Source organism: Balaenoptera acutorostrata, chromosome 12 (genome assembly GCF_949987535.1).
Source record: "Balaenoptera acutorostrata chromosome 12, mBalAcu1.1, whole genome shotgun sequence".
NCBI lineage: Eukaryota > Metazoa > Chordata > Mammalia > Artiodactyla > Balaenopteridae > Balaenoptera > Balaenoptera acutorostrata.
This window is the reverse complement of record NC_080075.1, coordinates 69,919,882-69,933,239: the sequence shown is the minus strand read 5'-3', so window position 1 is coordinate 69,933,239 and position 13,358 is coordinate 69,919,882. Positions and strand designations below refer to the sequence as shown.

At 50.3% G+C, this 13,358-nt stretch overlaps 1 protein-coding gene across 8 annotated transcripts in view; it reads left to right on the top strand.

Annotated features, from left to right (window-relative positions):
• The first annotated feature begins 531 nt into the window (after positions 1-531).
• LCLAT1 (lysocardiolipin acyltransferase 1) overlaps positions 532-13,358 on the top strand; it is a 293,997-nt gene continuing 281,170 nt past the window's right edge. For 3 of the 8 annotated variants that reach the window (XM_057557828.1, XM_057557834.1, XM_057557835.1), the window contains exon 1: positions 534-803. In XM_057557828.1, coding sequence (XP_057413811.1) covers positions 735-803 — 69 coding nt within the window. In that variant the 5' untranslated portion in view covers positions 534-734. Of the gene's footprint in view, positions 804-13,358 lie in introns of all 8 variants that reach the window. The other 5 variants (XM_057557827.1, XM_057557833.1, XM_057557829.1 and 2 more) reach the window with 5 other exon arrangements.

Here is a 13,358-nt window from a genome sequence, read left to right as displayed (position 1 = left end):
CAGGACGTTAATAGGAATGAAAAGCTTCATGGTCAAATGAGTTCAGGAAAAGGTGAGTTAAACAAAGCCAAACTGGCCTCTGTGTTCCTGGATCTCTCAGCGCCTTTAACAGGCTGATGTATATATTACGATGTGCTAACTGGGGGTGGGATTTACAGTATTCCTCAAACTTATTTGACCCTTGAGACATTTTTTTTTTTTTTTTTTTTTTGAGAAGCAGCTTGCCAAACCACTGTACTAAATAATTCACTTTTGGGAATGACTGATTTAGACCAACTGCCTTAGACACAGCTGTGGAAATGAGGTCCAGAGAAGTTGTGGGTTTGCCCAAGGTGGCAGTCAGCTGGCAGCTGAGCCAGGGCTGTGAGTCAGGCTTGCAGGCTTGGTGGACCATGCTCTTTCCAAGTTTCTGGGCTGGGAGGCCCAGAAATTTCTCTCTGATCCTGACCCATCCGCCTCCTCAACTCTTTTTCTCAGTTATGAGGAAGTAATCATGCCCCATGATCAAGCCGGATAGGAGGATGGAGTCAAATAGGTTAACCTGTGTCTGAGCTCCTCTCAAGAGGCAAAACCCCAGGCCCAAGATCCCAGAGCTCACAAGTGGAAAGCAAAGGAGGGAACGCAGGTGTGTCTGGTTCCCCTACTCGGGGCTCCCGCCCTCCCTGGAGGCGGAGATCCTTCTAAGCTGCGTCCACACCAGGCAAAGCTGGGCCTGGAGACTCTGCGAAGAGTGAATGCTGAAGAAGGAGCTGGGTCTCCCTCGGACAAACCTTGGAAAGCTCAACCACAGGGCGCCCAAAAATGTGAGTCACAACGGAACCCTTGGGAGAAAAAAGGGACAGTGTGTATGTGTATGGGACAGGGCAGGAGAGCTTTTCTGGGCATTTAGAAGGGGGCAGGGATGCAGGAGGAGCCCACCACCTGGCTGAGGTGCTCTGGGTCTCCGAGAGGCAACTCCTCCAGCTTCTACGAAAGGTTGAGTAGCTGGCAAAAGTTTGCAAGCCCTGCATCTGGGCATCTCAGGGAGAGGTCTGGTGAGAATGATAAGGTCACAGAGACAACTCCCTAATCTGCCAAAAACAACAAAGGTTTATCTCCCCTGGGTGCTTCTACCCGCCTTCTGCCTGGACTTTCTCCTGGTTTCCCTTTATTGTGACCCCCAACACACTTTCGTGTGATCCTTTGAACTCGGATCTAATCGTTACAGAGTTAAGTGGAAGTCATTCTGCTTGGCCACAGTCACTGAGGGAGCTTCCCTGGAGGAAGTAGGAAAGGAGACAGAGAAAGCCCGACCCACTGGCAGGCTCTGTGCGTGGTGCTCTGCACCTGGTATCTCGTTCTCCCAAGAGGCCTGCGAGGAAGCACTATTTTCCTCCTCATCTTATAGGTCAGGAAACGGAGGCACAGAGAGATTAAGCAGTCAGCCTGAGGTCACCAAGTGAGAGGACCGAGATGTGAACTCACAGCTTTGGGGCTCTAACACCCTCTTAGGCAGGAGAATTTTTAGTCTGGGGAACCAGACCTAGGGAGACGAAACAAAGTGGGGGACAGCAACATCCATCCCCCCATGAGGGGCAGTCCAGGTCTGGCCCTCCACACCTGGACCCCTTGGACCACCAGCCCAGCAGCAGAACCACATAAGGTGAGACGCTCAGACCACATCCCTCACTGATTAAATCTGAATCCCCAGGTGGAGCCAAGGCATCTACTCATTAAAGCCTCACAGGTGATTCCAACACACAGTCAGGCTTGAGAACCAACTTCCTGGCTTTATAGATGAGGACACTGAGCCCGGGGAGGGGGAAGCAGCCCTCCCAAGGACATGCAACCCATAACCCCAGTAAGGACCCCAACCAAGATCTTCTAATTTGTCATCAGCTGGACTGGCTTTTAGGATAACCTCTCCCAATGACTAACTGTGTAACCTTGAGTCATTTAACCTCACGATGAAAGTTGTAAATGTATTTAAACTCTTTCAATGGCAAAAGTGTTCCAGAAACAACGATGTTTTCCCTACCCAACCCCCATCACAAATTCAGCCCATTTTCTACTATATAACAATGAACAGAGAAGATTCTGAACCAGAGTGGGATTGAGAATCTGACCATACTTGCGCCTTAAGGACAGGGCAGGACTCGGGGTGCCCTGGGAGTGTTACATGCCCAAAGGAGTCCTGGGGAAGGACCCAGATGTCATACCAATCACCTGTGAGATGTGACTGGGGCGTGAGGAATGGGAGGGAGGATACAGGGCTGAGATCTTCATTGCTGAACTGGAAAGGCAGCCCAGAGCTGGGCAACTCCATCCCGCCAGGAAATGCAGGTAGTGCCACCAGGTGGACAGCGGGGCTTGGTCTGAAAGGGTCCTGGCAAGGTGCTCTCCAGACGGGGACTGCGGAAAGGCAGGTTAACACGTGCTTCCCCTCCTGCACGTGCCTTTCCTATGTAAATAAACGATTGATTAAAACCCTAGTATAAATATCCTAAGCTGTTTAACAGTGTTTTTTCCCCAGCCCAGTGGAATTACAGGGGGATTTTCACTTTTTTGGTCCTCTGTATCTTTGATATTTAGCTTTTTCATAATAACCACTATGCTACTTTTGTCATTAAAAAATGAACTTTAAAATGCTGGTATAAATATTTGCAGAACACCAGTTACCTATGCTTTCAAATGGACTGTCAGGGAAAATCAGTCATTTGGAGAAAGATTTTCAAATGATGGCAACCTAGGCACAATTCCGTGTCCTCTCCCTTATCTTGGCTGTTTGAAATGACAGGTGCCTTGGTCCTGGGGCTGCCCTTCGCTCTGCCACTGGGAGCATTTCAGGCCCAATCAGCTCTTCTTTCCCCGCTACTGCTTTATCATCACAAGCACCCTCTGCCTTCCTCCCCTCTCCACACAGCTATGGGAAGACATCCAATCTGCAGGATCAGTTACCCCTTAACAAACGATAACTCTCAGTGCAGGAACAGGCAGAGGGAAGTGGCTGTAAAAGTATCATTGTGCTAACGAAACTTCACAGCTTTGTACCAGAAAGTGACCCAAAGTCTGGCTGCCCCCAGATATGACGTAGTGAGGAGACAGCCATTGGGAGCCCTTCAAAATGAGAAACTTTCCGAAAAGGAGAGCAAAGGTGACCTAGGTGCACAGGGTTCCAGCCTCTGGGGCAGCCCCTCAGCTCCTTGGTGTTGTTCACCCTGGTCCTGTTGCTTTGCCCAGCCGGACACACGCAGGCCTGGGAACGCTCGGCCAAATCACATTGTGTGACCCTTAGCTTAGGGGCAGTCGTGGGAGCACAGGTCAGCTGTCGGTTTAGTGTGCACGTGCTCTGGGTGCGGGAGACATGCGTCTGTCTGCGTCGTGGGTGAGTGTGAGTCTAGTGCTTAATGTACACACTTTTCACACAACATGGTCCCCAAATATGCGTCAGCCACCTTGAGGCATGCTCACCCAAAGCGAGCATCTGTCCCTCTGCTCCTGGGAACTGATCCTCTGCAGCTGGTGGGACTAAATGGGAGGCAGTTTGTCAGAGTCCCCAACATGGTACCTTCTGAAGGAGGAGTCAAGGGATTTTGACCAGTCACAATCTCTCCTTGTTCACTGATTTCGAAGGGTAACCCCCTATGAGATGTGACTCCCTCAAATGTAGGCCCCGCAGCTGCTGCTTCATCTGCTGCCAACATTCCTTTGTTCTCTTCTCATCCAGCTCCAGACCCTTGTCCCCAGGTTTTGACTCCACCCCAGGCCTTTGCCCGGGTTGGAAATCCAACTTCTCCATCACAGGGGATACCCGGGGTATCTGGGTTCGATCAGAGGTCACCAGAATTTGGGGGGAAGTGTCTTCTAATCCTGTAATGGCCTTTAGGACTCAAGGGCCTGGTATTTCATGGAAAAGGCATCACCTTTCTCATGGAACTCAGCTGGAAGGGCTCCTGCTCGCAGGTGCCAACCTCTTCATAGCGACAGGAATCTGAACTATGAAGACACTGGATGGGGGACAAGGCCCTGGGCTCCGAGACAGATGAAGTGTTTCTCTGGAAGGAATCTTGGCCTCTTGCAGACCTGGGAAGTGCCAGGGCTTAGCTCCTGAGTGAGGAGAGCTGGTGCTGACAGCTGGGGGTCAGGGCCCTGGGGGGCACCCGTTGTGCAGGAGCCAGTGGGGCTGGGGCAGGAGGAGCCCTTCCACAGGTATGGGTGGAGGGAGCTCCGGATTCTGCAGACACCCCCAGGCTGGCCCCTCCAAGGGCTCCTGTGCTGTCAGAGCCATTTCACAAGCACCTGCCATGGTTATCAGCTCAAGCCCAGTGCTTCTGGAGTGTGGAGAGAGGGCAGGGGGGCGGGGGGTGGGGGGAAGCAGCGGTGGGCTTCCTTCCAGGAAGCTCTGTGGCCTAGAGGAGCCTGAGAGTCACAGGATGCTGTGCATTCACCCCAGAATTGTCCCCACCCTGCTGGCTCAGAGCACACACTTGAGGTCTGGACGGATGAGGTTCCAATCCTACTCCTGCTGGGTACCATCTGGGTGCTGTGGACAAGTCACTTGACTTCTCTGAGCCTCAGTCTTCTCACCTGTAAAGTGGGGATAATGAGACCATACTCGCAAGGTCGTTGTAAGGCTACAAGAGAAAAGGGACAAAAGGTGCAAGGTGTGTGGTAGAGTGTGAGCCTGCTGGGATAGGCTGGGCCACACATGGCGGGGGGGGGGCGGACAGGATAGATGGGGGCCCCAGGCGATGAAAAGGATCTTTGCATCCTCAATGATGTCTTCTGTTTGCTTGTATCTAATAAAGGCTTTGAGGAAAGGAGAGAACTCCCTGTGAGGAGAGGACGGGCTCTAGACCACACGGCGGTGATGGAGGAGGTGCGGAGGCCAGCATGCGCAGGGACCCGTCCTCCTGGGTGCCGTGGGGTCTGCCTACATACTTTTGACATCCCACGTATCAGGGAAAGACTCCCATTGAGTAAAACCGTTTCTTTATGAAATGAAGGGATTGGATGGGCTGAACTTCAAACTCTGTCCAAGTACAATCTGGTGTCTCTGGATACCCTGAGCCTGAGAACCACCCTATCTATACAAGCACACGTGTACACACATACACACACGCTCACAGGGATGCACAGTCACTCACGCTGACGCACACATTGCGTCCCCAGGTTCAGGTCAGAAGCTGATGTTTGTGGAAAGCTATGGGCTTGTGCTCCAGCCTCAGGCACATCTTTGCTGCTGCTGTTAGGGTGAGAAAAGGACTAAGACAGGGACCCCTCTCTGCTCTGGTTGCTCTGCGTTACCCCGGCAGCAAGGTGGGCAGTTAGACCAAGAAGAATGCAACAAAGAGGAGGCTGGAGATCTACCCTCCAGCCAGCAGGCAGGGATATAGGGCCTTGGCTTTACTGCATCCCCAGAGGTACCCTAGAGAGGACAAAATGCTGAGCTCAGCCCAGGAAGCCCCGAGAAGACCAGCCAGTGCCCAGGTCACACCTTCGTGCTCAGGGCAAAACCAGGGGGATTCAGGGGGTGATACTTAGGCATCTTCCTATAGCTCTCCTGCCCTGGGACCAAGCAGGGTGGCTCCTGATAGTAACAGCATTGAGCCATTAATTGATTCATCTGTTCACCTCTCAACCATTTCTGAAGCAGACCCATATCCTGCTTTGAGGAAGCTCAGAACTTCTATCCCCCAATGTTTCCTGTGCTGCTGACTTCCCAGCAGGATGAAGGAGGCCTTCTCCTGGAATCTGAGCGTGATGTGGGGAGGCCTCCGTGCGGCAGAGTCCAGTGGAGGGCAGTGTTTGCAGCCTCTGGGTTTTGAGTGTTGCCCCAAGCCTTGGGGTAGAGAAGACTCTCCTTTGCCCTGTACCTCCCACACCTTGTCTCCATCCTGTGCCTTCTCAGCTGAGGCCAGGCTGGAACAGACCCCTCTAACTGTCACCCACATGCCCCAGCAACCGTACCGCAAGTCAGACCTACATAGATGCTTCCACACAGGTGTTAATTAATAGACACACTGTAGGGGCACAGAAGGAAGGGGTTAGAATTCTGGCCTGGGGAGTCGAGGGAGACTTTGTGAAGGAGGGAAGAGGCGGACTAGGCCTGAGAGATGGCTAGGATATTGACAGGGGCTGAAGGAACTTTGTCAGCAAAGGCTCGGAGGCAAGAACAAATGAGGGCTGAATGCATTCCGATACAGGCCTCAGATGGCTCCGTGACTTAGGACAAATCACTTCCCTGTACGTGGTTGAAAGCACATGGTTTTGGAATCCAAAAGATCTGGCCGTGTACTAAGCATGTGACTCTAGATAACTTGCTTAACCCTTCTGAGCTTCAGTTTTCTCATCTGTAAAATAGAGATATAACCGCCTACAGTAACCATTTCACAGGGTGTCTGAGCTTCGAATACGTTATCACGTAAAGCAACTCACTGCCTGCTCAGTACATGGTAGGCAGTAACTACTATGTCTCCTCCTGTTCCTTTTCCTTCCTTCTTTTGGCCTCCATTTTTCCTTCCCTAAAATGACGAGAAGCTGCTCTGCCCCCATCCCACTGACATTCTTCTCAGGGGACTGGTGGGTCCCCTGAGAGAGCCCCATTCCTCAGGAGCAAGCGGCATGGGGTGGGACTGGGGAGAACAGGGCATGAGCTAGGCGAGCATCAAATATGCACGATTTCCCCAATGAGAGGTGCCTTTAGACCACATCAGGAGGTGAGGCGTCAGAGGAGAGCTAAGGATGGAGCTGGGAAGCAGCAGGCAGAGGGAAGGAAGGGATAGAAGAGAGCCAAGTTGTTTTTCATTTGCAGAACTTCCAGTTCCGGCCAAATAACATCTTTAAATACTATTGACATGACAAAGCTAAACTTCTTGGCTTGGGCTTGAATTTTTTCTGTTCTTTTTTTAAATCCCAAATTGAAGAATGTGTCTGCTTTAGAACTGTGTCTGTCAGCGCAGTCCTTTCTGCCCACAAGGGTCCAGCTCAGAGCTAGTCCAGTTCGCCAAGGTCAAGGGGTGATTACCTTCGCTCCGGCGAGGCACATGTGGGGGAGGAAGTTGAACGCTGCAGAAGGCCGGGCATGCAGGTTCTCCTGGTGGAAAGCGAGCCTCCCTGACACCCTCTCTCCTATCACTTTCCCACTCCTGTTTTCCTTCGTCCCTGTGTGTGTATCATGCCTGTGTGCTGTGTCTGATGGGGGGTGGGTGGGGACACGTTCCAAACAAGGAAGCATTTCCACATCTGTCTGCAGCTAGGACTGCAAGAATCAAGTGAAATGAAGAAAGTAAGCAATCAGTCCAGTTCTTCAGGTTTTAAAGTACTTCCACCTAAAATAACCAGGTAATTGAGGTTGGAGTGGGTGGTCTCTTCTGCTCGAATTACCCATAAAATTGCCTCCATTTTCCCGTTCACTTTGTGTGGATAAGACATCCAGGTCAAGGAACACAGATATTAAATAAGGCACATAAATAACGTTTCCCACCCCTCCCACCCCAGTCTTTCAACAGGTGGCATGTTTAGTCATTTCATCAAAACAAACATTTGTCTTGCAACAAATATTTCTTGGGCCAGACCCCATGCTAGGTATTGGGGATACAGTCATGACTAAGCAAACACGGTCTTTGCGCAGAGAGAGTGTATATCTTGGAGAGGGAAAAAGATAAAAATAAGTAAATGAACAAATACGATGATTGGAAACTACAGTTAAAGGTCAGAATGAGTCATAAATTTTTCTGTGCTTGCTGTAAGCAATGTTTGGCAACTGTCCACAGAAATAACTAACACCTTTGTGTGAAGTCAGATCTGCCTGTGATCAGACCTGGCTACTCATCCCATCACCACCAGCAGTCCCTCCCCAGGTCAAGGGCTCCACTCAAGGCTGTACTAAGTTAACGGGTTTGCAGGGAAAATCAGTGACTCTGGCACGAGAAGCTCTGAGCCTACGGCCTCTAACAGCTGAACGACCGTGAACGAGTTGCTTTGGTCTCCTTTTCCTCATCCACAAAATGGGTATCACAGCTCCCCCACCAAACCAGAGTCCTTATGAGGACCAAGGTGTACGTGCTCTGCAAACTGTAAAACTCTAGATAGAGGACGTGGTGTTGAGAAGCTTTCTCCACAAAGAAGTTGAGTAAACCTAAGAGGGAAAGAGAGAGGAAAGAAGAGGTGGGGAGGGGAGGGAAGTAGAGCTCAGGACTGCACTGCCAGTGAACTATTTAACCCTTCCCCCGAAACAACCTATGGGACACGATCATCCTCATCTGTATTTGAGGAAACTGAGGCACAGACAGGTCAAGGAAGCCACACTACTCACCTGTGGGAACCTGGGGTTTGATCTGCCTATCTCCAAACTCAGATCTTTCTTTTTTTAATTGAAGTATAGTTAATTTACAATGTTGTGTTAGTTTCAAGTTTACAGCAAAGTGATTCATTTATACATATATATATATATTATTTTTCAAATTCTTTCCCATTATAGCTTACTACAAGATATTGAGTAGAGTTCCCTGTGCTACACAGTAGGTCCTTGTTGTTTATTTTATATATAGTAGCGTGTATCTGTTAATCCCTAACTCCTAATTTATCCATCTCCCCTTCCCGCTATCCCCTTTAGTAACCGTAAGTTTGTTTTCTATGTCTGTGAGTCTATTTCTGTTTTGTAAATAAGTTCATTTGTATCATTTTTTTTAGCTTCCACATATAAGTGATGTCATATGGTATTTGTCTTTCTCTTTCTGACTTACTTCACTTAGTATGATAATCTCTAGTTGCACCCATGTGGCTGCAAATGGCATTATTTCGTTCTTTTCATGGCTGAGTAGTATTCCATTGTGTGTGTGTGTATACACACCACATTTTCTTTATCTATTTATCTGTCAATGGACATTTAAGTTGCTTCCATGTCTTGGCTGTTGTGAATAATGCTGCTGTGAACATTGGGATCAGAGCTTGACTCTTTACCACAAAGCCGTAGCTAGAGCAGGGGAGGAAGACACAAACCCCTTTTTGATTTGAACTTGATGTTTTGAGTGTCAAATGGGGTCTTCCCAGGAAACGCCACAGATGACTCTTTTTAAAGGAAGACTGCGACCAAACCACACAACTTTAGGGAACTGAGGAGCTCCTTTTTTTATGGATGAAAAAAGTCAAAGGCTCTGGAAAGTTTAAGGTGACTTGGCCAAAGCCATGTGACTGATTAGTGATGGCATCAGAGAAAAGGAAAAAGGAAGGATAGACTGATTAATGTTTTTCAAACTGTAGGTGCTACTCACTAGTGGGTCATTAAATTCATGAGTGGGTCATAAGCAGGAGTTTAAAAAAAATGAACTAGCATGGGATAGGAAATAAAGCTCGTTGTACTCGGTAGAGGGAAGTACCATTTGTGAAACTTTTCAGTTCTGTGTGTTTGCTTGTGTGTATGCAGAGCCTGAATGTAAAATGCCCGTGGGTCCTAGATAGAAGCCTCTGAACGTCTCCAGACCGGAGGGTGAGTGTGAGGGGGAAGAGACCCATGGGACTGACAGGAAGTCTGAGCAAAATCCAAGAGTTGCTTCTCCAACTCAAGCAAAACAACTCTAAAATAACCACAGGGCTTGCTTTTAGCACGTGCCAATACTACCTTTCCTTTGCTCTCTGGCCTAGACCACAAGAGCCCATCCACGGCACGCTCTGCTCCTGGGGAGCCGAAGGGGCCCAAGAAAGCTGTCCCACAGGCAGGAGGCCAAGGCCAGGCTCTTATCTAAACCCCAAGGCTGCTTCCCGTTCCTTACTTCCTCTGCCTGCCTGGGGATTAGAGCAGGTCCTCGGAAACAGGGAACAGCACCTTCACAACAGGATGTTGCGGAGGAACCACAAACTGCTTCTCTCTGAGTCAGGCCACCAGTGAGCCAGGCTCTGGACCTGCTTAGTCACTGCAGGACACCTTAACCCTTCAGGGAACAAGAGCACACACAGCTGAGGGCCTGGAGGGAGGATGCAGGGGATCTTTCCAACCTGTGACCTTATGGATGGACCTTCCACAGCATCAGGGCCCAAGTTCCTGCCCCTGGAGCCCATCTAGCAGCCAAAGCTTGGGGTGGGGCATAAATGGCATTTTAAGGATTCCTCCCATGTCACAAGGCATCCTCAGGCATGTGTATGTGTGTGTGAGTCTGTGTGGCAGGGGGATGGTGTGGGCAGAAGAAGCTAGAATCATCAATAAACTTAAGAAGAAGCACCAGGAACCTGATCCCTGGACGATGGGAGGGGCTGGCAAGGGCCCTGCTATTAGATAGCGGCAGTGCCAATCTGTACCTTTGAATGTGTGTGTGAAGGGGGTATGTGCAGTGGGAGTAGGGTGAAGATGAAACCATTCATAATACCAAGGAAAACTGTCAACCCTGAGCATAGATTATAACTTAAGAGCCAACCAAGTGAGAATAGAAAAAGTAAACATGTGTCTGAGTTGTGTAAAAGGAGCATCGAATCAGTTTCAGAAACTGCTCACCATTTCCATATAGCTTGATAATGACGATGCTTGTCACTCAATCCTATGTAAGACTGACTTTGGTGTAGGTGTATTTGATCACATTAAGCTCTACTCATTGGTGATCAGGCTTCACTGACTGTTGCTCCTGAGACAGAGCTGCTGTGCTCAGAGCTTACAACATCCCTAATGTGGGAGACCCAGAGAACCAGTTCTAGTCGCTGCCCAGCCCCCAAGAACAGCCTCCTTGGGAGAGAAGTGAAGGGAATGTGGCCTGCGAGAGGGGAAGCCCAATGCCCGAGTGTCCTGACTCCCAAACCCAAATCCGCAAGTCTGAGCTGGCTGTTCATAATCCCCCTCCTTACACCCCAATTCTGGTGGGAAGGACTCCTAGGAAAGAGATTCCTGGGAGAGAGACTCAGGGAGCCCCTGAAGCATGGCCAAGGCTGCCTTGCAGCTAAAGACAGGCAAGGATCTGTCTTAAAGACCGCGGTATCCAATGAGGGATACACACCTGATTTCTAATCCCAGATCCTCTCCTTAAAAACTTGACCAAGTCACCTAATCTTGCTGAACTTCATTTTCCTTATCTCTAGAAAGGAGACTGTGAGGCTGAAACACTGGGCTGTGAGGATGAAATGAGAACAGGCAGCAAAGCTCCACGCCCAGTGCTGGCAGAGTGAACCCAGCGCTGGCCTTTGCCCTCTTTGTAAGGTTGGCATTGATTTAGAGCCGACCCTCAGGGCAGGGAGGCCCAACTGCTTGCTGCCTCAAGTTCTCAAGGTTCAGGGTGGTCTCCTGGCAGCCGGGGCTCCCAACTCAGTGAGGTCTAAGACTTCCCCTCCTTCCAGCGCGGCCTCGGGGGAGCTAACAGGCCCCAAGCAGGCAGAGACTGGCTGCCGTGGTTCCAGAGCAGTTGCGGCTTGGAAAGAATCTCTGGCATGTGTCACGTCGGCCCCCACAAGCCATGATCCATGGTGTGCTGGAGAAATGCTTTGTTCTGGGGCCAAGGGGTCAGTCTGTAGGAGGGTCATCCATGGGTCTCCGTGCTGGACAGCTCCCCTCGCCCCTCGGTCCCCACTCCCCGTCCTCACAGCAGCTGCTCCGGATCACCCGTCCAGCCAGGGAGACTAGGCAGCTTGTGCCTGGGCCCAGAGAGGGCTATGCGTGAGCTGTGACTGTGGGGCAAGGCCGAGGCATGGTGAGGAGGGTCTGCTCACCTGGGAGACCTGTAGGGACAGCAGCTGGTATGGAAAGGGTGGTGGGAAAATCTCAAGAACCAAGTTTTCTCGGCTTGTCACTTGGTTGCATTAGGATCCCATGCAAGTCATGGGGCCCTGGTTTCCTTACTGGCTGAATGAAGGGGTTGGACAAAACAACCTCTAAGGTCCCATCTAACTTTATTATTGGGTACCATAAATTCCTGTGTTCTTACAAGGCCCACAGTTCTCCCATCAACAGGTCAGCATGTTGAAGTGGATGGGATAGGAGCAGGATGGGAGGAGGTGTAGGCAAGCGATAAATGCAGATGGTTTGGTTCTCCCAGTCAGAAGACTGGTCTGTACAATGTAATTTTCTTTATTTTTCTGTAAGTGGATTTATTTTCTGTCTCAAGCCCCTGTTCTGGCTGATGCAGAAAAACTAGTATAGTTACTTCCAGGTATAACCCAGTCACATGAGTCATTTTCTCAATCATTTCAGTACTCAGCTCTATTAAATGCAGGATTTCTGTCCTCATTCCCTCCCTGGAGTTGATGCTCTCGACCACATCTGTGGAGAGAGGAAGGCTTCACCTCTGCTACATCTGCCCCAATCCTCCTTTGAGATGGAAGGTGCTCCTGTCTGGTCGTCAGACGTGCCCTCCCCACCCCCGTCCCCATAAACTGGTACCCACACCTCGCCCGCCCCCCGGCCGAGTGCTCCGTGTTGCTGCATCCTGTCTACATGGTGCCCTGTTCCTGCTAAAGACCCCCTTGCAGGCCTGCAGCTTCCTCGTGGTCACTCTCTCCAGTCTTGATTCTTGAGCCTGAGAAACCTGTGTGCGCGGGGCGGGGCCGGGGGGGTGGTGGTGATGGGGGGTGAGGCTGGGGGCGTTTTCTGCCCAGACCTGCCACACTGCCACTCCTCCGTAGCTCTGTCGCTCACCACGGTGGCCGAGAGGACTCCCTGAGGCTCACCATCCTCCCTGGGCTCCCAGAGAAGTGAGGCACAGGGGCTCACCATGCCTGGACTCCATCCTTCCAGGACTGATCTTTCATTTCCCCCACCCCAGGACCTGGGAGAGGACTGGAACTTGGAGGTACATCTAGCTCTCCAAACTCTCTTCCTCTTTTCCAGGTTAGGGGTGTTGGTCTGGGGTGTAGTGGGGGGTAAGGAGGAGTGTTTAAAAAAGAAAAGATTTTACATATCTCATATCACATCTCCTTTTCGTGTTTCCTCTCTCATTCCTGGATCAAAGCCTTGGGCCTCCAAAGCCAAGCACTGGTTGTGTTGGCTGTCTGGCTGCTTTAAGACCTTTAGTGGTTCCTTTTACTTTCTGAGTGGGAAAGAATCACACAGCACGAACATTCCACATATCAAAGCCCCTGGAAGGGCAGGGCAAAGGGTTAGAGCTCATCCTAGGCTCCGAGATGTCTTTGACAATCATATGGAATTGTCGGTGTCCTAAAAAAAAAAAAAATCAAATAATCAAAAGCCTCTAAAGTATGTACAAAATACAAACCCTTCACCTGGACTTTCAGGTCTTCCTCCGCATGGCCCACCCCAGCTTCCCTCTCCCACCACTCTCCTAACTGTAACTTCACAGGCCTTTAGGCAAATTTCCTTCATCTCTCTGAGTCTCAGTTTCTTCATCTCTAAAATAGGGTTAATCGTTCATTTTGTACTGTGTTATGGTACAAATTCTAAGTAC